Source organism: Callithrix jacchus, chromosome 2 (assembly GCF_049354715.1).
Source record: "Callithrix jacchus isolate 240 chromosome 2, calJac240_pri, whole genome shotgun sequence".
Taxonomy (NCBI): Eukaryota; Metazoa; Chordata; class Mammalia; order Primates; family Cebidae; genus Callithrix; species Callithrix jacchus.
In genome coordinates, this window is record NC_133503.1 from 57,568,435 (window position 1) to 57,594,858 (window position 26,424).

Here is a 26,424-nt window from a genome sequence, read left to right on the forward strand (position 1 = left end):
GTGCGGTGGGGAGAGCTCGGGGTGGGTGTGGGGCCTGTTTGCTGACCTGCAGTTCTTCCTCCCAGCCAGGCTAGGGTTAGGGCTGCCCACCCCTGTCCTTGCAGCACTGGGGTCTTCCCAGCACACAGATGGGACTCGCCCATGCTCTCCCAGTTCCCCACAAGTGCTCCCAGGGTAGCCAGCTCGCTCCACTCGGGCCACGTGGCTGAGAAGCCAACCCAGGCCCTCCTCCAAGCCCAGGTGGTGTGAGGCCTCAAGGTTCTAGTGATGCCATGGCCTCGGATGCCCCAGAACAGCACCAAGTAAGGGGCAGCCAGACTCCAGGCCCACAGTCTCCCAGCCCAGGCCCTGGCTTGCCCACTCTCACCACCTGCCCGGGCCACTGCGCACTCCTGCACCCGCCTGCCCACCCTCCCTGGACTCTTCCCAGCCGGTGCCTGAGTCTATCAGCAGACATGCCTGTCCACAACTGGCTCCTGGTGGCTCCGGGGGGCTGGGAGGCTGCTCTGGCAGTGACTTGGAGACCCATGGGCTGCCAACCGCCCTTCACCCCAGCCATGTGGGGTCATCCCCTACTCTTGCCCTCGGTTCCTTGCCTTCAGGCCCCTGGTGCCAGCACCTCTGCCCTGGGTCCAAGTGTGTGTTAGGGTTAGGGACAGGGACAGCAGTGAGGAGCACACAGCACAGGCCTGGGTGTGGGGCGAGGCCCTTCCTCCTCTGCTGCTGGCTCTCTTACCTCTGCGTAGATAAGGGGCAGGGCTGAGACTTGAGCCCTGGGGCATTGGAGCCATGAGCTACCCCAGGTTAGGGCCAGGGAGGCTCAGCAGATGCAGGGCAGGGATTTGGACGACTTTCTGCCCCGGGGGTGGGGTGTGGTTGTAGGGAGGTGTCCTCATAGGGGGTGAGTGTGTGCAGGCTCTGCAGGCTCTGGGGTCAGGGTCCAAGCCCCTGTGTCCACCCAAATCTTAGCAGAAATGTGCTATAGCCCCTAATGCCTGCTGTATGCCCCACACCCAAACCCCAGCCTCCTGAGGGCCGGGCTGCCTCTCCCAGGCCCAGACATGGGACCTTTGCCCCCAAGACCAGAGGGCAGGGGCCGGGTGGGCAGGCAGTCTGAACCTTCGGGATCCCAACCCTTCTCTTCAGGTACAGCACTCCAGCCATGTCGCCGCATCCCCTCCAGCCAGGAGCCACCCTTCCCGATGATACACCCTCTACAGGCTCCCGAGGCACCTCCTCCAAGAAGGGTTCCTGTACCCACAGTGCTGAACCTCCTGCAGCCCCAGCAGTCTCTGGTCCTCAGCTCTTCTGTCCCTCCAGCTAGGCTGTGGGGTGGGGGTCCTTACAGCGGAGGCCTGCCTACCTTGGGGTCTGGTCAGGGAGTGGAGTTAGGTCCAAGTTGCATGGGCCCAGAGCCCAATGCCTGGGTTGAGGATAGGAAACAGGAGGGATGCTCCTGCCAGGCCTGGAGGCCAGTCTGTGTCTCAGCTGGGTGCAGGCCTGGACCCTTCACAGGGGTGCCTGTGTCTGGCTCAGAGCAGCTTGTGATAGAGCCCCAGGACACTGGCTGGGGTCATGGACCAAGCACCAGGAAAGAGGGTGGGAGGGAGCTGAGGGCAGGGCATTGATCCTGGGGCCTGGGACCCAGGAGTCCCTTTCTGGGCCTTGGTTTCCCTCTCACTGCCTAGGCCTGTGTTCAGACCTGCCCAGGAGGCAGCAGAGGTTACGCTAAGCAGAGGCATCTGTGGGAAGCAGCTGTCCTGGCAGGTGTTGGGGGCTCAGGCAAGAAGTACTGCCTCTGGCGAGTGTGCCCAGTGGGGCCAGGATGTGCCAGGCGTGCCCAAGACCCCACCCACCCCAGGGTGCTGACCCCAGGGCCCAGGGACTTGGTGGCTCACAGTTGTTTCACCCATGGGGCAGTTAGCCCCTACCTTGCCTAGGGCTTCCATGAGCCCTAGAGGGTGGCAGAAGCCTGTCCCCACCATAGAGGGAACCCCGAGGGGGGGGCATGTCAGGCCTTGGGTGCTGGGTGGACCCTGGGTTCTGTGTCCCAGAGGTGAGAAGCCTCTGTGGTCTGTGCTGGGGAAGATGGGAAGACGTCTGGGAGGGAAGGCCTGACCAAGCCTGGATAAAGAAGTGGGTAGATTGGGATCTGTGCACACGGCAAGCATCTGGTGGGGGCTGGTGTGAGCAGAGGCGTGGGGGTTGGAATGCTGGTGCTGGCTCCAAGGTGGACAGGGTCCTATGAGATGGACCAGGGGGCCCCAGGTCAGGCCATGATCCACGCCTGGCCTCCCCTCTTCCTCTGGTTCCCCAAGCTCCTCCCCACAGCCACTGGGCCCAGGGATCTTGGGAGCCAGCTATGTTGGGGGGGCATCCAGCAGGACCCCTGCACTGCTGGGTGGCTGTGGGCAGGTCCCTAGCCATCTGTTCTGGAACAGTGGAGGATCTGGGATCAGCACCTTCCACTATGGCTGCGGCTGCCAGCCCCTCGCCCAGGGTGACTACCAGAGCCCAGTTGGCCCCGGGACTCAGAGGGTCCAGGCCAGACCCCACAGTTCCCTTCCTTCCAGGGGCACATCTGAGTCAGGCCAGGCAGAGTCCCAAGGCAGCGTCCCAGCCTCTCCCAGTGGTTCCTGGCAGTCCCGAGCTCCCTTCTCCAGGCAGGGATGGGGTGGAGCCAGGGGATACCATAGTGACAAGCTCACCTGCTTTCTCAGTCTCAAAACAACTGCTTCCTGGTTTCATTTTTAGCTCTGGGTGGGGATGGACCCTGACCTTCAAACAGGCCAGATGGTGGCGGCTACAGGGCTGAATGTGGGCACCTGGGGCCTGAGCACCTCAGCAGCAGGAGTCCAGATCTCCCCATTCACCCTGGGAAGCCCAGACAGTGGCCCAGGGTCATGTGGCAGGTAGGGTGCAGGGCGGGAGCTGCTTGGGGTGCCTGGGCCCTGATTCCTCCCTCCCCCAGCTCCTTTCTGAGCAACCCAACTCCTGACCCAGTTAGGCCCAGGACCAGCTGGCGGTGGGGATCATTCCAGGTGCTTCGGAAGAGGAGGATGTGGCTGAGGCCCCTCCCAGTGTCAGCCACCCCTTCCCTCTTAGTTGGCAACCTGAGCTGAGAAGCATGGGCAGGCAGAACTGGACATCCCAGTTCTCTCTCCAAACCCCTCATTAGGCCAGACCCTAAAAGACACCCAATGCCAGGCCCTGCTGTGCTCACGGGGGACCCAGGGTTGGACCCCACTATACCTGTACCACGGTGCATCAGGCACCCTCTCTGCACCTGGGAGTTAGGAAGGGCAGTTGGGGGAGGGCAGCATGGTGGGTGGGTCTTGAGGGGTTGAGGGGAGTTGAGCCCATGGATTTGTAGGGGGCCACAGGGCTCTGGCTGACCAGCAGGGTGGGCAGAGGGGAGGGTCCAGAGCCCTAAGCCCTCTTTTCCCACGGTTGCCCTCCTGCTGTGAAGTCAGGCCTGGAGGGGCCTGCAAGCCTCAGGAGGCATGGGACAGGCGTGGCACACAGAGGGCTCCTGGGGAGCTCATCCCTTGGTAGGGAGACTGGGGCTCTGGGAGGGGAGGGAATTGGGAGACAGCCACATGCCCTCCCTGGGATGGAAAATGCAGGGGCCTGGTGAGGGCCTCACTGACCACAGTCTGCCTTGTGTACCAGGCTCCTGGAGACACAGGGTCCTTGGGCACACAGGGCAGGGGGCCTACAGAGCTGGGGTACTGTGGAAGGGCTGCTGGATCCCAAAGACCCTTTTGGCCCTCTTCATCCCCAGTCAGCATTCCAGCCAAGACCCCGGGAGCCCTGTCCATAGAGTCCTGTCAGCGTAGCCTCTGGGGAGCCCATGCAGATGGGTTACTCGAGGCAGGACCCACCCTAGGGCTCTCACACTCGCTGACTGTGGCCTTGGACAAATCACTGCCCCTCTCTGAGCCTGATTCCTCACCTGTGAAATGGGTATGAAAATAACACCTGAGGCCGGACGCAGTGACTCATGCCTGTAATCCCAGCACTTTGGGAGGCCAAGTCGGGTGGATCACCTGAGGTCAGGAGTTCAAGACCACCCTGGCCAACATGGTGAAAACCTGACTACTAAAAATATAAAAAATTAGCCGAGCATGGTGGCAGGCGCCTGTAATACCAGCTATTTGGGACGCCAAGGTGGGTGGATCACCTAAGGTCAGGGTTTTGAGACCAGCCTGGCCAAGATGGTGAAACCCCATCTCTACTAAAAAAACAAAAAATTAGCCAGGCGTGGTGATGCACACCTGTAATCCCAGCTATTTGGGAGGCTGAGGCAGAAGAATTGCTTGAACCCAGAAGTTGGAGGTTGCAGTGAGCTGAGATCACTTGAGCCTGGGTGACGGAGCAGGACTCGTCTCAAAAAAAGAAAAATTAGCCAGGCATGGTGGTGTATGCCCTTAATCTCTTGGAGACTAAGGTGGGAAAATCCCTTGAACCCAACCCAGGAGGCGGAGCCTGCAGTGATCAGACATTGCTGAGCCACTGCACTCCAGCCTGGGTGACAGAGCAAGACTCCGTCTCAAAAAAATAAAAACAAGGGGCCAGTTGCAGTGGCTCATGCCTGTAATCCCACCACTTTGGGAGGCCAAGCGGGTGGATCATGAGGTCAAGAGATCAAAACCATCCTGGCCAACATGGTGAAATCCCATCTCTACTAAAAATACAAAAATTAGCTGGATGTGGTGGCATGCGCCTGTAGTCCCAGCTACTCGGGAGGCTGAGGTTGCAGTGAGCCAAGATCGCACTACTGCACTCAAGCCTGGTGACAGAGTGAGACTCTGTCTCAAAAAATAAAGTAAAAACAAGGCTGGGCATGGTGGCTCACATCTGTAATCCCAGCACTTTGGGAGGCCAAGGCAGCAGATCACCTGAGGTCAGGAGTTCAAGACCAGCTAGGCCAAGATGGTGAAACCCTGTCTCTACTAAAAATACAAAATATTAGCTGGGCATGGTGGCAGGCACCTGTAATTGCAGCTACTTGGGAGACTGAGGTAGAGAATTGCTTGAACCCAGGAGGCGGAGGTTGCAGTGAGTCGAGATCATACCACTGCACTCTAGGCTGGGTGACAGAGGGAGACTCTGTCTCAAAAATAAAAATTAGCCGGGCATGGTGATGTCTGCCTTTAATCCCAGCTACTTGTAGGCTGAAGTGGGAGAGTCGCTTGAACCCAGGAGGCAGAGGTTGCAGTGAGCTGAGATTATGCCACTGCACTCCAGCGTGGGTGACAGGGCAAGACTGTCTCAAAAAATAAAAACATGACTGGGTACAGTGACGCACACCTGTAATCTCACACTTTCGGAGGTTGAGTGGATCACTTGACATCAGGAGTTCAAGACCAGCCTTGCCAACATGATAAAACCCTGTTTCTTCTACTAAAAATAGAAAAACTAGCTTGGCATGGTGGCAGGCGCTTGTAATCCCAGCTACTTGGGAGGCTGAGGCCGGAGAATCACTTGAACCTGGGAGTCTGAGGCTGTGATGAGCCAAGATGGTGCCCCTCCACTCCAGCCAGGGCAATAGAGTGAGACTCCATCTCAAAAAAATAAAATTTAAAAGACCTGAGATTTGAGGGCAGTGAAGACCATGTGTGACACACAGCAGGTGCCCAGTGCCAGGCATCTGTCGCTATTATCCCTCTTCTCTGAACAGAGAGGTGCCATGGTCCAGCCAAGGACACACAGCAATCAGAAGTAGTCCAGGCTTCTCTGTCTGTCCAGGTCCTGCCGCAGTGACCCCTGACAGCCCCCGTGCAAGCTCTGTGCTCGAACCTCAAGGGTGGGGGTGGGCAGGCCCCATTACAAGGGATTCCTATAAATGTCGTGGAGAGGATTAATAATGTATTTATAACACATCGTGGTGGTAGTCGAAAATGATCTATAAATGTGCAGTAAATGTTTTATAATGTTTTTGTAACCCGTTATAAATGATAAATGGCAGGCCATAGATGCTGGATCAAATATTTATAACGCATTGTGCACGGCGTCGGGCTGCTACAGTTCAGGAAAGCCATTAATAATAAAGTGGATGGAAATGTACGAGTTACCGACATGCCCAGCAAAGCCATTTATAATGGAATGTAAAATTTGGCTGTGGGAAGCAGCCCACCAGCCCCAGCCGCAGCACCGGCCAGGCTCCCTCTCCTGGAGGCTGGGGAAGGAGCGGCGTCGTGAATTATTTGTGAGGTGTTCAGATGAGAATGTATACTCCCCATAGCACACCATATAAATATGCTATTAATATACCCAAGGCGGTATGCATTATTCATGGACCCTAATTAATTAATGGGTGGCCCCTTAAAACGAGGTGTCACAGCTCCCCGATCCCTGTCCTGCCGGGGGGCCATAGGGATGGCATTGGCATCTACTACCACCGGAGTGAGCCGTTTGTTGACGGCTGCCTCAGGGACGGGGTGGAGGCGTCCCTTCCACACTCTGCAGTGGGGCCAACATGATCTCCCGCAACTATCCACAAGGGTCCTGTGGGCAAGTCAGTTTGGGAACCACTGTGCAGTGTGGCCACTCCCTGAGAGAGTGGAGGTATAGATCAGTGAAGGCTCTACGAAGTCCCGTGGGAAACACCACTCGGCCAGAACACATCCCTTGGTTCTTTTTCTCATGCCCTTCGCGTTCCGGCCATCCTGGTGCCTCCACCTCTGCCTCCAAGACTCAGCGCCGATTCTGTTCCAGCTTGGCCCAGCAGCCTTCGTCAGATGATGTTCAGGGTTAAATCCACTGGTGGAAGGAGTTGGCCCCTAATAAGTCCAGGTGTGGTGCCTGGATCCCCACCTCGGCAGCCCCTTCTGGGGACCCAGCAGCCAGTGTGTCCAGGATTAAGCTAATGCAAATTGAGGTGGATGTTTTGGACTAAAATGACCGATGCCTGGGGTCAGGCCACCCCTGGGTCCCCAGCACAGGCCCTGCCACCCTGATGGTCTGAGAGACCCCTTTCTCTCTGCCTCTATCTTTGAGGGGGTCAGAACACATGTGGAGGCGGGAAGTGGGGAAACAGGTTGTCTGGCCTGGAAGTCCTGCCCCAGACCGGGGTGACCACTTGGACAGGACATCAACTGGGCTGATCTTCTCCTGGACCTCATCTGGTGTCAGGGCCGATGCCTGAGAGGGCAGGCCGATCGGGGGGGCCTTACCCCTTCCCTCTCCTCCCCTCGCCTCACCTCTCCTCTTTTCTCAGAACCTCAGTTTTTTGAGCTGCAGAATGGATACAGCCACTTATTTTGTAGATGATAAACAGTAAGATAGGGTCTTGCTCTGTCACCCAGGCTGGAGTGCAGTGACATGATCACAGCTCACTGCAGCCTCAACCTCTCAGTCTCAGTCAATCCTCCTGCCTCACCCTCCCAGATAGCTGGGACTACAGGTGTGCACCACCACACCCAACTAATTTTTTTTTGTATTTTTTGTAGAGGTGGGGTCTTGCTATGTTGTCCAGGCTGGTCTTGAATTCCTAGCCTCAAGCAAACCTCTCACTTTGGCCTCCCAAAGTGCTGGGATTACTGGCATGATCCACTGCACCCAGCCAATGTTGGGGTTTAAACCCACAGCCAACCCACACCCATATATATGTGTGTGTGTACATACACACACCACACACACACACACACACATTAGAGGGAGAATGTCTCTCTCTGTTGCCCAGGCTGAAGTGCACTGGTGTGATCACAGCTCACTGCAGCCTCGACCTCCTGTTCTCAAGTGAGTCTCCCACCTCAGCCTCCTGAGTAGCTAGGACTCTGCAGGCATGAGCCGCCACACTCGGCCCACAGCCAGGTTGTTTTTTTTTTTTTTTTTTTGAGACAGTCTCGTTTTGTCACCCAGGCTGGAGTGCACTGGTGCAATCTCAGCTCACTGTGACCTTTACCTCCCAGGTTCTAGTGATTCTCTCACATTAGCCTCCCAAGTAGCTGGGATTACAGGCACGCACCACCACACCTGGCTAATTTTTGTATTTTTAGTAGAGACAGGGTTTTGCCATGTTGGCCAGGCTGGTCCCAAATTCCTGACCTCAGGTGATCCTCCTGCCTTGGCCTCCCAAAATGCTGGGATTACAGGTGTGAGCCACTTCACCTGGCCCAGAGCCACTTTTAAATGGTGGCTGTAAGTATCAAATGAGAATGTAGGCATGGAAATTGGTGGGAGAGGCTGGAGTAGGGGCCTGACTGGGCCCTGTTGCCTGCACCCCTTCCTCTCGTGGCCCCCACACCCTCCGTCCAGTCCCCTGCACCAGTGACACCAGCCTACCTTCGAGTCTTCCCTCCTGACATGGCCTTTGCAACTCCTGTTCCCTCTGCCCTTTCCCCTTCCTCTCCAACAAAGTGATTTTCCTACTTAGCCTTCAGTCCTCAGTTCTCATGGTCCTTCCTATGGAGGCTGTTGCTCCATCTCCTCTCTCTCTCCCCCCAGCCTTTCTTTCTCCTCTCTTTCTCCATCTCTCTCCCCTTTCTCTGTCTCTCTCTCTCTCTCTCTATTGGTCTCAGGCTAAGGTCATCATGATTTCTAAAGGGCCGGCCTGATGTCTGGGCCCCCATCCTGGAGTCTGTTGAGCTTATACTGCTCTGTTCCCCCCACACCCATGGGCACATGATGCTCCATTTATTGTGTGCCTGGCCGTGGGGTAACCCTTGGTGAAAGGAGGCTATAATGTCACTTTGCAGATGAGGAAACTGACCCGAGAGGGAAGGCAGTTTCCAGGTGAGGCTGGAAGGTGGTGGTTCCCACTGGGGGAGGTGTGTGCAGACAAGAGTCCACATGGCAGTCCTGGGATGCACAGATGGGGACCCCAGGACCAATGGGGGAGCAGTGTGGGCCCCAAGAGCCTTCGGTGGCTCCGAGGGGCCCCAGAGTGGGGTCTTGGAGGATGAGGATGAGGGGCGGGTGCTGGGGGCCAGTGTGGGCTCAAAGCTCTAGGGTGAGTGTGGCAGGGTGCGGCCGGGGAGATGCAGCGTGATAAGCGCGAAGGAGGTCTGATAACCTGGACTTTATTCACAGGATGGCCTGGGAGGCTCCCGGCAGGGGAAGGGCTTGGTCAGGCCTTCTAGAAATATCCCTCGGGCTGCTGGGAAGGGTGGATTGTGGTGGCTGGAGGGGCAGGAGGCGGCCCTGTGGGCAGAGGCAGGATGACAGGTCTGGATGGAAGGGTGGCAACTGTGGGCAGTGGGGAGAAGGGGGTTGTTGGTTTGGGGATGTCCTGGCTCCTGGTTTTGGGGCTCCTGGAGGGATGTACTGTGTGAGGTGCTTGTGGGGAAATGCCACTAATGCTGTCTCCCAGCTCACTGGTGCCAGAGGAAACCATGCAGGATGGGCCACGGGTGACCAGTGGGATGGCTTTTAAGTGTGCAGCAGTAAAAGATCATGATAAAATGAAACCCGGGGTGAGGAGAGGTGTGGAGCTTAAAAAAAAAAAAAAGAAACCCAGGCTGCCTCCTACACCACTCCTTCTGAAGGAGCTGGGCCCCAGCGCCTGTCCATCCCTGTGTCCCCCATGCCCGTGCCCCCCCAACAACCACTCCCCAACAACCACTGCTTCTTGAGCTCTTCCTTCTTTTCCAGCTTTTCTGGTTCTCTTAGCCGCTGCCCTGGGAGTCAAGAAAACCTGGCTCCGGCTGTGCCCGCACAGTCTCCCCTGCCATCTGCAGGTCAGGGCCAGCCACAATCCCAGGCCACAGGGGCTCTCTGCCTAGCAGCTGCTTGCATGACCCCGGTGATGGGGAGCTCACCACCTACACACAGGGCTCACCACTTACACACACTGACACTTAGACAGCTGGCAGAGTACAGTGTTTCACCAGGGACCAGCCTCAGAAAAGAGCTGGAATAGCACCAGCGGCTCGGGTTGGAAGATCTCAGGGGCACAGAAAGCTGCCCTGACTCCCTGCCAGGGGCTACTTCGGGGAAACACTTTCCTTCCTGAAGGCCCTACCTGGACAAGCCCCGCCCCACAGCCAGCAGGGTAGGCCTCCCTCACATGGCTGGTGTCAGTGATTCCGGCCTCATCCAGTCCCTGTGGCCTCAGACTAGGTTCCCCAAGGAGAATGGGGGCAGGGGCCAACCTGGGATAATTTAGGGCTCCACCAGAGGGACTTTCCTTATTTATTGTGTCACAGCTCAAAGTGGAAAGTTGGGAACCACCCTGCAAGTCATCCTGAGAAATCTCCTGCCCCAGGAACAGATCCTGCCCACAGGCCCCCAGAAGAAAAGCCTTGAGTGAGGATTCCCTCCCCCACAGGACAGCTGTGCAACTGCGGCTCCATGGCCCCCTTTCTGGCCTCAGTTTCTCTTCTGGCAATGCCCAGGCTTCACCTCTCCCTTGTCAGGAACCCCGGCTGGCATGTACTGGCCTGTAAAGACAAACCAGATGCGGACGTCCTTTGAAAACCCTGAGACACAAGGCACCTCCTGCTCCCTGGGAGGCCGGGCTGCCCAGGGCAAAGGCCCCAAACAGTGCAGGGCTGTTCGAGTCTCAGTTTCCCCATTCGTCAACCGGCCTTTCCTGCCTCTTCTCCGTGGCGCGTGGTGGGAGGTGGGGCCGTGAAAAAATCCGGACGCCTCCGCAGGGATCCGGAACGCCAGGACCCCCAGGTGGTCCGCGCCCCTTCCCCTATCTGTGCCGGCAGCGGCGTCCCGGGGCTACGGCGGGGGCGGGGCCTTAGTGGGAACCCGGCGGTGTGCGGGCGGGGCCTATCCGGGGCGGGACCTGGCGGCGTTGGGCTGGGACTTATCAGGAGGCGGGACCTGCCTCGAGCGGGAGCTCGTGCCGGGCCCGGGCGGCTTTGGGAAGGGGCCTATCAGGAGGCAAAACTTGGAGGCTGGGGGCGGGGCCTGTCAGAAGGCAGGACCTGGAGGCTGGGGGCGGGGCTGTCGGGAGGTGGGGCCTACCTGGGCGGGAGTCTTTGTCCGGGCCGAGCGGCGTGACGGGGCCTATCAGGAGGCAGGACCTGGCTGACGGGGGCGGGGCCTACAAGGAGGCGGGGCAGGCGGGGGCGGGGCAGGCGGGGGCGGGGCCGGGTTCGGCTTCGCTTTTGGACTCGCCAGTCGTCGCCGTCAGTCCGGCTCGGCTCGGGCTCGGCGCCGCGACTCTGACGGTGAGGCAGCGGTCCCAGGGTCTATCCCACCGGCTGGCCGGGCGGGCGCAGCTCGCCCTCGGGAAGGCGTCGGAGGGTGGTCCTGCCGCGCGGCGAGCGCGCTGTGGGCATGGCGGCCATCAGGTCGCTGCAGCAGTGGTGCCGGCAGCAGTGCGAGGGCTACCGCGACGTGAACATCTGCAACATGACCACCTCGTTCCGCGACGGCCTGGCCTTCTGCGCCATCCTGCACCGCCACCGGCCCGACCTCATGTGAGTCCCGCCCGGCGCCCTTTGACCCCTCTGCAGTCCGGCCGCGCGCCGAGATGGGCGGGGAAACTGAGGCCTGGGCTGCTCTAGACTCCGGGATGAGGAACAGAGGCGTGGGGCTGGGCAGAGCCGGGAGTCAAGCACAGCCCACGGTGCAGCCCCCTCCTCCGAGGCTGCCCCCAGTGGTCTCAGTGTGCCCGGGCACCCAATGCAGCTGGGCCAGAGCCTTGACATCTCCCGCCCGCTGGCTGAGTCAGCCATGACTCAGGGCGGCTTCTGGGCCCTGGCTGCAGCCCAATCCCCCTCAGTGTCCCTGGGAAAAACCAACAGAGCTGCCTCTCTGGGCCCTCCGAGGCCCCCAGTGCCCTGGGGCCCCTGGAGGCTTCTCGAGTGGGCACTGCCCCTCCCCCACGCTGTCCAGGCACCTGGGGGGGATGCAGCCAGGGCCACTGTGGGGGAGTGACCAGTGCAGGGCAGGAAGTCCCTAGACCCCAGGTGCTGCTGCTGGCCAGGCCTCTGAGGCCCTGGGGGATAGGGGCTGAGAGGGAGAACAGCCCCCATCTCTGGAAGCAGCAGGAGGTGACAGGGTATGAGGACTAGGCCATCTCCCCCCAGGAGGGTCTTGGCATATGTAGTTGGGCAGCTGGCCCTGCCTGTTGCTGAATCTTGGCCGAGCCTGGACCTGCTCCATTGGTTATTCACTCAGCAAACACTCTTTGGCTGAAAGACTGGGACCAGACTTGATGGGACAGAGATCTGTGGGTTGGGCTGGGGTCCAGAGGCTCAGGAAGGAGGCCCTCAAAGGCCAGCTGCAGCCCAGGCACCTTCTGGACAAAGCATTGTCCTGAGAGGTGGAGGCTGGAGCGGGGCTGGGGTGGTGTGTGTTTGGCAGGGAGGTCTGGGAGCTGGGAGGAGCCACAGGGAGCACTTGCAGATGACGGCCTCTGTCAGGCCCCAGCTGTGCAGACCAGAGAACCCAGTCCAAGAGGAGGGGCCCTTGCTCAGGTCACACAGCCCCAGCCGTTTTGCAGAGCCTGGGCTCCTCTCCTGTACCCCTGGAGACTGTCCTGCCAGCCTCACTCTCTGGAGGAAGCTGGGGTCTTGGGCAACAGCCTTGGCCCCTGCCCTGAGGTTGTGACATGCATTCATGGAGCCGCCGGGGGCCTCCATGTGGCATCTGGGCAGCACTTGCTCTCCCTTACCAGGAACGTGCCTCTGTTGCCTTTGCAGGCAGAAGACGCTGGGCACAAGTCACATGTTTCCACACGGAGAGCCTGAAGCTGAGCTTTGAAGGGGAGGGCCAGGGACCTGGAGACTGGGAGGAGGCCTCAAAATGGAGAGGAAGGCAGGCCAAGACCCCACGCCCAGGGATGCAGGGTCCTGGATGAGGCTGGCTGGTGGCTTTTCCCAGGCATCCAAGCAGGGGCCAGCCTAAAAAGCCTTCAGGTGAGGGGAGAGACAATGCTGCTGGCTGCTGGCCACCAGCTTCACAGATCACTGGTGTCGCCGGAGATTTGGGGCCCTCTGGTTCTAGGAAGCTTCCCTCTACTCCCCGCTGGCTGAGGTGTGCCTGTGTGCAGCTGGCCTGGTACATACTGCCCAGGGGTGAGCCCAGGTGCATATGCGTGTACGTGTGCTGGCACAGTGGGCATTGTGAATCTCCTTGATACACTGACAGTTATTGAGTGCTTGCTGTGTACCCAGCACTGAGTCCTGTGCCAGCTCCCCTCGGCCTCCAGATGCAGGGAGCAATGTTCTGGTCACAGAAACAGACAGGGAACAGATACATGAATAAAAGCTCAGGGTGGCTCCTGAGAGCGAAGAGGCCAGAACAGGAAGGAGGCTGGCAGAGAGGAGGCCTGTGCCCCAGCTCTGTGCCGGTGTGCAGTTGCCTGAGCTGTGGCTGACTTGGTTCTTGTCTGTCTGTCCCCACTGGACTGTCAGCTCCAGTGGGTGGGGGCTCTGTTTGTTCACTGCTGCATCCCCGGTGCCTGGAGCTGGGCTGGATAGATACCAGCACATGGTTGGAGCTCTCCAGATAAGGGCTCTTCAGTTGGGACTCAGTTAGACATGGTAGGAGCTTGGTAGGTGGCCATGTGCCGAAGGGCAGAAAAATGGCTATGTGCCCTTGGAGGCAGAGATCAGAGAGGTGAAGCCACAAACCAAGGGTGTCTGGAGCTGGGTGAGGCAGGAAGGACCCTCCCGGAGAGCTCCCTTAGGCAGCAAGGTCCAGCCCACACCTTGATGTTGGAGTCTGGCCTCCAGAGCCGTGAGAGAACAAATTCCTGGTGTTTTCAGCCTCAGAGTTTGGATATCTGTTACAGCAGCAGGAGGAAGCTGGTATAGGTTTCCACGGGTGTTGGGGGGCGGGGACCTCTGCAGACCCTGGCTGATAGGAAACCAGGAGTGTCATGGGGTGCAGGTGTGCACCTAGGTGCGGGAACATGCGCTTATCTGGACGCATGGGCCCTTGGCTTTCATTCCAGAGTTGGAGTCTCACTGTCACCCAGGCTGGAGTGCAGTGGTCCTATCATAGCTCACTGCATCCATGAACACTTGGGCTCAAGCAATCCTCCCACCTCAGCCTCCTGAGTAGCTGGGACCATGCCAGGCTAATTTTCTTATTTTTCATTTTATTCATTTATTTGAGATGGAGTGTTGCTCTGTCACCCAGGCTGGAGTGCGGTGGCATGATCTTGACTCACTGCAACCTCTGCCTCCCAGCTTCAAGTGATTCTCCTGCCTCAGCCTCCTGAGTAGCTGGGATTGCAGGTGCCTGCTACCATGCCTGGCTAATTTTTGTATTTTTAGTAAAAGTGGGGTTTCCATATGTTGGCTAGGGTGGTCTCGAACTCCTGCTGGCTTCAGCCTCTCAAAATGCTGGGATTACAGGTATGACCACTGAGCCTGGCCTACGTCTGGCTACTTTGACTCAGCATATTGTTTCTTTATTTTTTTTAAATTGAGATGGGGTCTGGTTATATTGCCCAGACTGGTCTTGAACTCCTGGCCTCAAGCGATCCTCCTACCTCAGCCTCCCGAAGTGCTGGGATTACAGGTGTGAGCCACCGATGTGCCTGGCCCCTGGCTCTTCAGTCGTGCCTGCCTCTGTGCCTTCATCACCCCCATCCCATGTCCTCAGCCTCTGCTCCTTGCTGTGCCTCTGGGTGAGGTGGTGGCTGGGGTGGGGAGATCTCCTCATAGAGCCCTTGGCTGTCCCTCCTGTCCCCAGTAGTCTTCAGGAAGGGAGGAAACACGTGTGAAGGACAGGCAGAGAGTTGCTGTCCTCTCAAGGCAGCTCTGAGGTCAGACTCTGCGTGAGGCCCCCACCCCTGCCACCCTGTTCCCCTCTCCTTCCAGTGAAGACCCTTTGGCAGCAGAAGGGTGGACGTGTTGTCTCTGTGTCTCTAGTTCTGCTACCAGGAAGTCCTTCCCTTTGTCTGGCCTTAGTCCTTCCTGCTGCATGCAGAGCGTGTTTCCGCTTGGCCCTCAGGGGAAAGCAGCTGTGAAGGAATAAGCTCGGGCACCAGGCCAGCCAGGTGGGGCACTGGGGCTCCTGGTTCTGCCTCTGCCTCGCCCACCCCAGGTGGAGGGGATGGGGATCCAGGTGTTCTTGTGTATCGTGTTCCTGCTCCTTGAGCCACGCCGATCCCGGGTGGAGGGTGCTGGGATCCAGGCATTCATGTGTACTGTGTCTCTGCTCCTAAGCCACGTGTGACCACATTGGGGAGCATTACAGGCACAGAATCGTGTTTGTGAATCTCTGCTTTATAGCCGGGAAACAGGATCACCCAGCCACACTCACCAGGAGGTGGCAGGGTGGATGGGCCCCCTGCCTGGTCACCCTGCCCATGTCTGCCCGCCCTGTGGCTGTGGGTCCTCTGTTGCCAGGCCTCAGGGCGCCTGCCCCCAGGCACTGTTTCCATACTGGTGACACAGGGCAGCCAGGCGGCCAGGTGAGCTCAGAAACCACCCAGAACAAACAGTCCCACCTCCCACCTTGCCTCCCTTGGGCATTGAGCCTGTTGGGCCAGAGTGGCTCTGCCATGGGCTGGCTCCTTACTCCTGGGCTCAGGCAGGTCTCCAGGCACAGCCCTTGGGCAGATGGGACAGGGGGCACAGCCTCTCTGGGCTGGGAGAGAGTAGGGCTGGAGAGAGGGCAGGTGTTGTTCGTGGCACAGGAAGCTGTCTGGCGGGTGGGAGAACATTGCTGGCCTCTTTCTTGGGGGTTGTGACTGGGGGCATTTGTCGGACGTGTGGCCAGGTCTGGGGAGGGTGTCGTGGTTTGGGTCTCTGCTGCACCCTCTGTGCCAGGGCAGGGTCCCTTGAACTTTCTCCTGGTCCTGGCAGCTCTGGAGGCCGGCGCAGGGCTGGGCCAGGAAGTGGAGTGGCTGGGCTGGCCACTGTGTGGGCCATGGAGTCCTCAGGCAGTGGCTCCCTAGGGTGGCGGGGCTCCCAGAGACACTCCCATTGTCAGGGGCCAGGGGAGAGACTCACGCAGCGGCCCCCACCCAGATGCTCCCAGGCAGTGCCCTCGAATCCTGCACCAGAGCCAAGGGTGGGCTGACCTCCCCTCCCACTCAGGGCTGGGTCAGCAGGAAGCTGCTTGTGGACAGAGGCCTTCTGTTCCTGCCCCAGGGCCTGTAGCCAGACCCCTGCGGCCACCACTGGCCAGAACCCTCCAGGATGGGTGTGGGAGGGGCCGCCTGTCCACCTACTGCAGGGTGACTGTCCAGGGCCCCACACTTCCTTCCAGAGGTGCAAGGTGGGGGCTCTGGGGCCTCCCCTGCCCCAGTTGTCATCGCCCCCTGCCCACCCACTCCTCTCCTGAGCTCTGCCTGGCCATGTCCTCACGTCTCTGAGGTTCGCTCCATCCCTTGTGCCATCTGGTCCATCTCTCTTGGGCCTCCCTCCACCATCTCCACCGGGGTCTTCGTCTCTGTTTCCAGCTCTGTCTGTCCGTCTGCCTGCCTTTGCTCCTCTTCTCCATGGAATTCTCTCCTGTGTGCTGGATGTGCCTTGGAGGGGCCTCTTCCCTTCCAAGCTCCACACCCCCCACCTCCCGTACTCCATGGCTGCCTCTTGTTCCAGGAAATAAACAGTGTGAGGTCAGCCACCCAGGAATTTGGAGGGGGGTATACATTCCCAAGAATCCCCCCCAGAGGCGCCGGGACAGAGGCTGGCAGGACTCCACAGGCTGAAGTTGATGGCCGTGGGTGGGTTAGAGGGGGTGGCAGGGGCAGGCATGGCTGGGCAGGGGCACACACAGTGGAGAGTTGCTCAGGGTGAATCTTGTGACTGACACAGACTCGGTGAATAGAAATCTCACTCCCCAAGTGCAGAGCAAATGCATCACAGGCATTCATAGGGCAACGACTGCATGCCTGACCCCACGGTGCGTGCCTCAGAGCCAGCCCTTGGCATACCTGATTTTAATTCTGAGGCTTCAGGTAAGAGGAAGTTAAACTCCAGAGGGCACTGGGTCTTAGCCCATCAGCCTGCAGGTTTGTGATGGTGGCTGGGGCCGCGTCCCTGTTCTGGCCATCTCACCTGCCGAGTTGGGGGGAGCTGATGCATTTTTGTCTGACAAGGCCAGAGGTGTCTGTCTGCTCAAGCTGCCCTCAAAAAGTCCCCCAAATGGGGGCTTCAGCAACAGAAAGTAACCTCCCTTGGTTCCGTAGACCAAAGTCCTGGATGGAGGCGTGGGCCGGGCTGGGCTCTCTGAGGCAGGAGGGTTGGTCTTCCCGGCCTCTCTCCTTGGCTGGGGGTGGCTGCCTTCACACTATGCCTTCACACCCTCTTCCCTCTCAGTGTGCATCTGTAGCCACATTTCCCTTTTGTGAGGACACCAGTCACTGGTCCAGGTCTCCCTGTGAAAGACCTGGTTTGAATTCTGTTATCTCCAAAGGAAACAAAATGAATTCTCTTACCCTCATAGAGAGCCTGTCTCCAGATGAGGTCACATGGGGGAGCTGGAGGTTAGGGTGCCAATGTGTCATTTTTTAGGGGGGCTCCTGGAGAAACAAGTAGGGTCTCCACCTGTCGATCTTGGTGGGGTGTGTGAGGCGGTTCTGGCCAGTGATTTCTGCCAGTGTCATTGGGCCTCTGAGCTCAGCTGCTCAGGGTCCCCGGGGAAGTGAGCTTGGGAACTGTGAGGTGCTTCTGAGGAGGGCCTGGCAGGTGCCTCCGGCACAGCATGGGAAAAGGTTTTCTGTGCCGGGGGCATGGAGCCATGGTCTGGAGGCTGGAGGGCTGGCAGCTGGGGAAGGAGCTTGGGGCAGGATGGGTGGTGGCTGTGGGACTGGCCAGGGTGGTACAGCCCATTTAAGGAGGCCTCAAATACCTGGGATGCAGCTCGGACCTGGTCCTGAGGCTGCAGTCCTTGAGTACGAGCCCGGACCTGTGCATCATGAGGACTGGCTCTGATGAGTCGGGAAGGCCTCAGGTCCCTGATCTGCCTGGAGCTCTGAGAACCTCACTCTGGGTCTGGGGATGAAATGGCCTTGCAGGGAAACCCACTGGACAGAGCCACTGCCGGACCCTGGGGTGGACAGAAGCCAATGCGGGAGCAGATGGCCTCCTTCTGCTTGTTTAGAGGAAAACAGAACTTGCAACACTCCCTCCCAGCCACCAGAGCATTCTTTCTGGTGACACGGCCATTTTGGTCAGTGACCCTGGGGAATGTCTGCAGAAGAGCTTGAGCTTTCAAAGGGCTGGGGACAGGGAGAGAGGGCGGGAGAGCTGGCTCCTGAGCCCTGGAGGCTGAGGTTGAGGCCCAGCATGGCTGCAGAGTCTTGGGGGAGTTGAGCATAGACAGCCACCCATGTACCCTTGGGTCACACCCTAACTGGGGACAAGCCCAGGCAGACAGAGGCATTGGCTCAGGCCCAAGGAGATGAAAACCTCTTTCCCTGCCACTGAGCCCAGGGAGGGGGCTCCTTGTCATCCGTCCACCCTGAGAGAAATTGTGCATCCTCTTGTCCTGTGCGCAGAAGCTCTGCCTGTGCAGAGGGGCGGTCCTGTCATCTGGAACCTGTTACTGGGTGGTGGTCCAAGCTGGAAACGGTGGAGGGTTCCCACAGAGCATAGCAGATTGATGGACGGGAGGGCTGGAGGCTTCCTAAGGAGGGAGGTGGGCCACCTACAGCCCCACCCCACTCCCTCTGCCCCACCGTGTGGCTTCCACCCAGCCTCAGTTTCCCCATCTGTGAAATGGGCTCACACTCTGGGCCTTGGAGTGTTGTTATGGGGGTCAAGGCTGGGCAAGGGCTGTGCAGGCTGGGCTCAGAGCAAGGCTGCCCAGGCCACATGGCCACAGAGGTCTCAGCCCCCTCTTTTCCGTTTGAGACCTGCCCGGCCTTCCTGTTGGCTGCAGCCACGGCCGTCAGATTCAGCACCAGAAGCTGTGGTTGTCCTTCCAGACAGGGACACTGAGGCCCTATAAGAAGAGAGGGCGTGCCTGGGGGAGGTAGGACACAGCTTGCAGCTCCAGCTCCCTCTGTGGGGCCAGGAAGCTTCTAGAACAGTCCAGTTCAGCTGGTGTGGCAGCAGCTGCTGTCCAGGACCCCACAGGCAGCAATGTGGACAGATGGGTCATGATCACTACATATTTTTTTTTGAGATGGGGTCTCACTGTGTTGCCCAGGCTGATGGAATTCCTGGGCTCAAGCAATCCTTCTGCCTTGGCCTCCTGAGTAGCTGGGACTACAGGCGTGAGCCACTGTACCCAGCTTCCAGATCCCTATTTAACCAACCCTCCCAGAAGCCGCAGGCCATGCTGGGAGCCCGGGGCTGGGCTGGGGCCTCCTTTGTGGGATCTAGGTGTGTTTTCTGCCCAGGGCATCTTCCCAAGGTACCCACGAGGAGTCCCAGGACCAGCCTGGAGGTTGTGTGGGGCTGTCCTCTTGGCATCCCCAGGAGGGCCCTGCCGTCCAGGCTGGCTGGGGACTTCACCTTGGGAACTTCTGAGACTCTTGCATCCTAGTGAGGCTGGGCCCCTGCTAGTACCTAGGAAGGCCACTCCACCACTCAAAGAGGGAAGCATCTAACCTCGGTGGTCTTGACTGCTATCTCCCTGCTGTGTGACCTCGGGCAGGTCCCTGAGCCTCTCTGTGAGATGCAGACATAACCAGCGCCTGCTCCACAGGTCAGGTGTGAACCTTAGGTTGCTATTTGTGAAGAACTGAGAAGGCCACCCTTCACCTCAGGGTCGACAGAAGTGATGACAGGTGGGACAAAGCGCTTCCAGGGCCTGTCCTGCCCTTGGGGGCAGCGTGGCCACCCTCCCTGCATATGGCGCTGTCCCCTGCCTCAGGAGCCTCTCTCATCCATTCCCTGTGGTCCTCCAGGGACATTGGGCCTCTGTGACCCATCTGGTCACCGAGCGTTGTGATGGGACGGGCTCCCTCTGAGCTGAGCTGTGCTGGGCCGCCCTGAGCTGGCAATCTCGCCTCCCTGGCCTGCTTCCTGCCACCTCTGATTATGGCAGGAGCACTGGTGAGGGGCGGCCTGTCCAGGACACAGGAGGTAATGCTGGGGCCATCTGATGCCTGGGGGGACCGAGGGGGCTGCACCGCCATCCTGGCAGCATCACCATGGCCGGAGCAGGGTGGGGAGCCCTGGCCTGTGCCTGTGTTCCCTGTGTGATCTCATTCCTTCACAGCCCCCCTCCTGGCCTCAGTTTCCCTATTTGGGCAAGATGATCTCTGAGGCCCTTCAGTCCCTTGCTTTAAGGACTCTGAGCTACTTTAGACACCATGTTTTCATTTTCCAGAAACTTCAATGCTCTCACGAAGGAAAACATTTATGAAAACAATAAACTGGTGAGTGCTCCCCCACTGGCCCTCATCCTGCCTTCCCAACCCAGGCCTCACAGCTGGCTAAGCCGGCCCGCCCCAAGCGCCACCCATGTCTGAGGGACCGAGGGACCCCCAGGCCCTGCACCTTCCTGCCCGGGAAGTGGGGGCTCCTAACCAGCCCTGCAGCCAGTCCTGCTCTGGCTGGCCCTAGCGTTCTAGAAACAGCTTCTTGTAGCCTAGGACTTACTGATCCCCTTTTCCTCAGTTGGGGAGTAAGGTGGCAGGAGGTGGCTGTGGACCCTACTTCACTGTGGGGAACTCAACCTCAGGCTGAGCAAAGGTCTGGGGGTGGCTGTGGGGGGCCATGGGTGGGTTCCGGGTGGGCCAGCTGCCACCCTCACCACATGGGACCTGCCTCCCAACCCTGCCCGGATTCCAGTCCTGCCCTGCCCTCCCCAGCTTCTGGGCCCTTCCCTGCGTGCAGCCTCAGTTTCCCTGCCTCAGAATAAGTGCCACACTCCCTTGTGGGTGGAGGCACTGGTACTCACCTCTGGCCCCGAAGGCATGTCCTGTGCTATGCCAGGCAGGCCCAGCCCATGCCTTTGCCCCTGGAGTTGGCCTTCAGCAGGGACAGCGGTCAGCACTGAGGACACGGTCAGACCTGCCCGGCCAGCACTGCCCTGTTCAGCACAGGGACAATTTGAATGTAAACTTTAACCTAATTAAAATGAACTAAAATTACAAGTTCACGGTGAAACCTCATTTCCACTAAAAATACAAAATTAGCTGAACATGGTGGCTCGCACATGTAATCGCAGTTACTCAGGAGGCTGAGGCCAGAGAATTGCCTGAACCTGAAAGGTGGTGGTTGCAGTGAGCCAAGACTGCACTCTAACCTGGGCAACAGAGTGAGACTCTGTCTCCAAAAAAAATAATAATAATAATAAATAAATAAGCTGGGCGTGGTGGCTCACGCCTATAATCCAAGCACTTTAGAGGTCAAGGTGGGCGGATCACCTGAGGTCGGGAGTTCAAGACCAGCCTGACCAACACAGTGAAACCCCGTCTTTTTTTTTTTTTTAAAAAAAGGAAAATAAATAAATAAATAAACAAGGTCAGTTCTTCGGGCATGCCAGCCACATTGCCCTTGCTTACAGCCATGCCTGGCCAGCCGCTGCTGGGCTGGACAGCATGGGGGTCTTGTGTCCCTGTCTTAGCCTCCCGTGTCCCCAACCTGTTGCCTGGGACTCCAGGACATGGCTGCCTTTCTGTCCCCTTCTGGCCCCAGGAAGGGCTCAGTGGTCTGTGGGTGTCAGTCCTGCCCTGGGGGTAAGCTGCTCAAAGACCCAATAAGTCTGTGTTGCGTGGGGCTTGTGATTCTCCTGGCAAAGGGCAGGTCCCCCAAGGTTTCTCCCGGGCAGGGCCTTGAGTGCCCCCTGGCCTGGTGACCTCAGTCCTGTGCGGATGGGACCATGACCCCCACTGCACCAATGGGTAAGCCGAGGCTGGGAGGCCATGAGAGCAGAGCCCAGCTCCGGCCTTGAACCCGCCCCTTTGAATTGAGGTGAGCTGGGGCCTGGTGGAGGAGGAGGGGACTCCCAGCTGCCCCGCTGACCCCCTCCCGCTTCCCACAGGCCTTCCGTGTGGCGGAGGAGCACCTGGGCATCCCAGCCTTGCTGGATGCCGAGGACATGGTAGCCCTGAAGGTGCCCGACCGGCTGAGCATCCTGACCTACGTGTCCCAGTACTACAACTACTTCCACGGCCGCTCCCCCAGTGAGTCTGCTGTGTCCGCCCAGCCAGGCAGGACCAGGACTGGCCCCCAACATCCTCAGGGCTCCTGGGCCTGTGGACCTCCTGGGGTCCATTCCCAGCCCCCCTCCGAATAGCCACCGGTGTGGGCACCAGGGCTGTACACTGGCTGTGAAGCAGCAAGAGGCCTTGCTGGGGTCCCTGTGCAAAGCCCTAGCCTGTGTCTTCACTGAGAGAGGCTGGGGCCCTTGTCCTGTTGCAGGTGACACTAAGCCCCGGCTCATGCAGGCCCCTGCCCAGAGCAGGCTGAGCCGCCCCACTGCTTCCCTGAGGCACAGGTGTACCAGCAGCCCCTGCCACTTCACCCCTTGCTGGGCCTCAGTTTGCCCATCTGGACCCCTGAGCTTCTATGCCCATGGGGGTGGTTTGGCCCACCAGGATGGTTCCCGGCCCTGCCTTCATCTATCCTGATTTTGGACCCTATGGAAGCTGGGTTGGCCTGGCAGGGTGGGGTCCCGGGACAGAATTGGGCAGGAGAGGGATAGGCCCAGCCTTTGTGTGTGCAGAGCTCAGCTCCCCGCCCCCCGCCCCCACATTCCTCTTCTAGACTTTAGAAATCCCTGGAGTCATTCTGGGCACAGGGCCTGCTCCGCTTGCTGGAGAAGCTGAAAAGTCCCTTTTCCCTGACCCCAGCTGGGTCTCTGAGTGGGGAGGGGAGGGGTGGGGGCCAGCCCGGGGCTGTGCCGGGAAAAAATGTGTCCTTGGGGCTGCCTCTCCCCCAGTTCGGGCCCCCCAAGTCCCCCCCGCCCCGGGCACCAAGGCCTGTGCTGGGCACTGGAACCTCTGGAGGGACCCAGACCCTTTCAGAGCCTGGGCTGAGACCCTCCCGACCCCTGCTTGTTTCCTGCCAGTTGGGGGCATGGCAGGCGTGAAGAGGGCCTTGGAGGACTCCGAGGAGGAGCCGTCAGGGAAGAAGGCTCCAGCCCACTCGGCCAAGCTACCCTCACCCTCCCCAGCCCAGAAGCCTCCACTGTCTCCAGCCCAGACAAACTCTGTGGTCCAGAGGAGGAATGGGGTCACAGAGGGCCCGCCCTCCAAGACTGTAAGCTCCCAGCCCGCCCTCCCCTGGTTCCCTGGGTTTTCCACTGGCGGGTGCAGCGGGGTCCATGGGACTAGGTGGAGCTCCTAAGCCACGGGACCTGGAGGTGGGGGGTGTCGCTTCCCCAGCACAGGGCTTGGTCTTAGCAAGAGCCACCAGGACTGGTTCTCCGGGGCTCTGTCAAGCCAGGGTTTGTGACCCCACTTTGTACAGGTGGGTAAACTGAGTCCAAGGAGGGCACAAAGGTGGGACAGAGCTTGAACCTAGATGGGCCCAGGCTGCCTCCCTCCCGGGGAGAGAAGGGTTGCTGAGGTATGCCCTGTACCCCAGGCTGACTTTGCAGAGTGAACCCAGGCAACCCCACTTCTCAGAAGTGGAGTTGGGGTGGAAGGCAGTGGGGGAATGACTGGTGATGGGCACCTCCAGCTGCCCCTGGACCACCACTTCAGGCTCCCAGGATGATGGGAATTGGATGGGATCCATGCCCCTAGATGGGGCAGGAGGCCTGGAATCTGTCCCCTGGCCCCCACCCCCACCAAAGGACCACTAGCTCCCTCCCCAGGGCTGGGCTAGAGGCTGCCCAGGTGTGAGCCTGACTGCAGCCTGCTGGCTCCTCTCCCTGCCAGTTTTCTGGCTGTATAATGGGCTCTTTGGCTGCCTGTAGGTTGCCGCCAGGAGGGAGGTCTGGGTGGGCGACCACTCAGAAAGGTGCTGGCCTCTTCCGCAGGGCCAGGCATTGGCCGGCAGCTCGGTCAGCAGCACCTGTGGGGTCTGCGGCAAGCACGTCCACCTGGTGCAGCGGCACCTGGCGGACGGGAGGCTCTACCATCGAAGCTGCTTCAGGTGGGGCCGCCTCCGCCTGCGCGTGAGTGTGCACCGCCCCTCCCAGAACCGTCCCATGGCTTCCGTCCACTCCCACCTGGCCTCATCCTCCCCTTCTCCTTCCCCTCCTCCCCTTTCTTCCCCTTACTTTCCTCCCACTCCTCCTCCTCTTTCTCCTCTCTTTCATCCTTTTCTTCCTCCTCCCTTTCCCCTCCTCCCTCTCCTCCCCTTTCTTTCCCTCACTTTTCTCCCCATTACTTTTCTCCCTATCTTCTTTCTCCTCTCCCTCCTCCTTCCCACCCTCCCTTCTCTCCCTCCTCTCCTACCCCTCCTCCCCCTTTCCTTTCCTTCTCTCCGTTTCTACCTCACTTTCTTCCCCCTCTTCCTCCCCATCCTCTCCCTCCTCCTCTCTCCCTCCCCCTTCCTCCTCTCCCCCTCCTCTCCCCCTCCTCCCCCTCCTCTTCCTCCTCTCCCTCCCCTCCTCCCCTTCTTACTCCTCCCCCTCCTTCCCTTTCTCCCCCTCACTTTCCTTCCCCTCCTCTTCTTCCTCCTCTCCCTCCTCCCTTCCTTATTCTCCTCTTCCTCCTTACCCTCTCCTCCATCCTCCCCCTCCTCCTCCCCCCTCACTCTCCTCCTCTATAGCTCTTCTTCCTCTCCCTCCTCCACCTTCCCCCTCCTTCCCTTCTGTTGCTTTAGCTGAAGATGCTCCGCTGTTCCCAGACACCCAGGACCTGACACTTCTTACTAAGCTCCAGTGTCTTCCAGCATCCCCTAGGAAATGCCTTTCTGGCTGTTCTTCCACACAGTGCCTCAGTCTCCCTCCTGTGCCTCTGCCCTTCCCACTGGGGTGTTTGACTCAGTGGCCATCCCCAGCCCCTCCCTGCCACCCTGCACCCTGGGTCAGGGCTCCTAGAGGACAAATGCAGTTCCCCTACTTCTGTCCCCAGCTCTGCAAGGCTAGGGTGGGTTGGTCCCTCCTAGTTCCATCCCCTACTCTGAGAGGCTGGGGTGGGTGGGTCCCAAAGTGGGGCCCAGGGCGGCCTGCATGTGCATGTCTGCTGGTATGCAGGAGCACCCTCTGGGGTCTGCACCCCAAACGAGGTTTTCGGTGGGGTCTGTGACTCAAGTGGTTTTGAGCCTGAGAAGAGGCACTTGTTGAATGAATCAGCGACCTTGCCAGTGGACACAAGAGTCTACAATGCCTGCCCTTGGGAGTGCATGGTGAAGGCAGGGTGGAGTGGGCAGGTGGGTGCTGAGCCGGGCTCCTGTGACTTTCTTCCCCAGGTGCAAGCAGTGTTCCTGCACGCTGCATTCGGGGGCCTACAAGGCCACAGGAGAGCCAGGCGCCTTTGTCTGCACCAGCCACCATCCCAAGGCTGCCTCTGCAAGCCCCAAGTTGCCGGGTCTGGCCCCCAGAAGGCCAGGGGCCATGCCTGTAGATTCCAGAACCCCCTGTTCCCCACAGAAGGCCCAGGAGGCGAACACGCCCAAGGCCATACCACCAGCCCAGGAGCCTGCTGTGCAGAACCCGCCTGCCAGGGCTTCTGTTCCGGCTGCACCCAACCCTTTAGCCGCTAGCGCTGCGCCTATCCACATGAGGAGCCCGGCCAGGCCCTCTGAGAGCCACCTGGCCCCTACACCCATGGAGGGCAAAGTCCACACTCGTGTGACCAACAGCTCCCCGATGGGCTGGTCGTCAGCTGCCCAGCGCACAGCAGTGGCTGCCTCCCGTCCTGCTGTGCCCTCAAGTGCCCCAGACCCTCACCCGGCCACGCCTCGGGGTGGGGAAACCCCCCGAGTGGCAGCTTCTCAAATCACACTTGGTTCAAGCTCCATGTCTGCAGCCCCGGTGGACCCACCAGCCTGGACCCTGTCGGCCTCGAGGACCCAGCAGGCCCGGAATAAGTTCTTCCAGACACCAGCAGTGTCCCCCAGCACCAGCCTTGCTGGCAGGGGTCCCGCTCCGTCGTCACTTGCTCCATCCAGGGACAGCGGCAAGGAGCAGGCGCGGAGCTTTCTCAGTAAGGCGCTGGAAGAGGCTGGTGCTCCAGCACCTGGCAGGTGGGTGGCTCAAGGACTGAGGGACCCCGGGAGTGCGGCCTCTATGCACCAGACAGCAGGGCCCTGGGAGACCAGAGGGGTTGGGGGCACTGCCCCTCCCTTGCTGCATGACGCTAGGGATGGCACTTCCCCCAGGCCCAGTTTCCTCCTCTGGGGAATGGGGAGGAGTTGGGGTGGCAGTGCCTGTGGTTAGGGCAGTGGAAGATGAGTTATTGTGGAAAAGCTGCTGTCTGCACATGCTCAGGGCGGGTAACGGTGGCACTGCTGCTCCGGGGCCCATTGTGCAGCACTCCCGTGGAACCCAAAGACCCTACACCCAGTTCACGGATGCGGGGGCAGGTTGTGAGCAGGACCCACACTGGCTGGTCTGAGCGTCACCTTGTCTGATTGGGTCCAGCTGGGCTCCAACCTTCCATGCCTGGTCTCCGTGCCTGCCCGTGCCTGGACCCTGGGCAGAGGATGCAGACAGATAGAGGGGATGCTTCGTCAGTTTCCAAAGACCCCTGCACTGGGC

The 26,424-nt window shown here is 59.5% G+C and overlaps 1 protein-coding gene across 13 annotated transcripts in view; it reads left to right on the forward strand.

The window, feature by feature from the left end:
• The first annotated feature begins 2,740 nt into the window (after window positions 1-2,740).
• Window positions 2,741-26,424, forward strand: part of MICALL2 (MICAL like 2) — a 31,940-nt gene continuing 8,256 nt past the window's right edge. For 4 of the 13 annotated variants that reach the window (XR_013531789.1, XR_004738999.3, XM_054251324.2 and 1 more), the window contains exons 1-6: window positions 2,741-2,912; window positions 20,152-20,200; window positions 21,811-21,952; window positions 22,840-23,030; window positions 23,755-23,870; window positions 25,134-25,910. Coding sequence is in view for 10 of the 13 variants with exons in the window: in XM_054251324.2 (XP_054107299.2) it covers window positions 2,767-2,912; window positions 20,152-20,200; window positions 21,811-21,952; window positions 22,840-23,030; window positions 23,755-23,870; window positions 25,134-25,910 (1,421 nt within the window). In the remaining 3 variants the exon portion in view is untranslated. Of the gene's footprint in view, window positions 2,913-11,090; window positions 11,382-12,608; window positions 12,825-20,151; window positions 20,201-21,810; window positions 21,953-22,839; window positions 23,031-23,754; window positions 23,893-25,133; window positions 25,911-26,424 lie in introns of those variants that run through there. The other 9 variants (XR_013531790.1, XM_054251332.2, XM_035289816.3 and 6 more) reach the window with 5 other exon arrangements.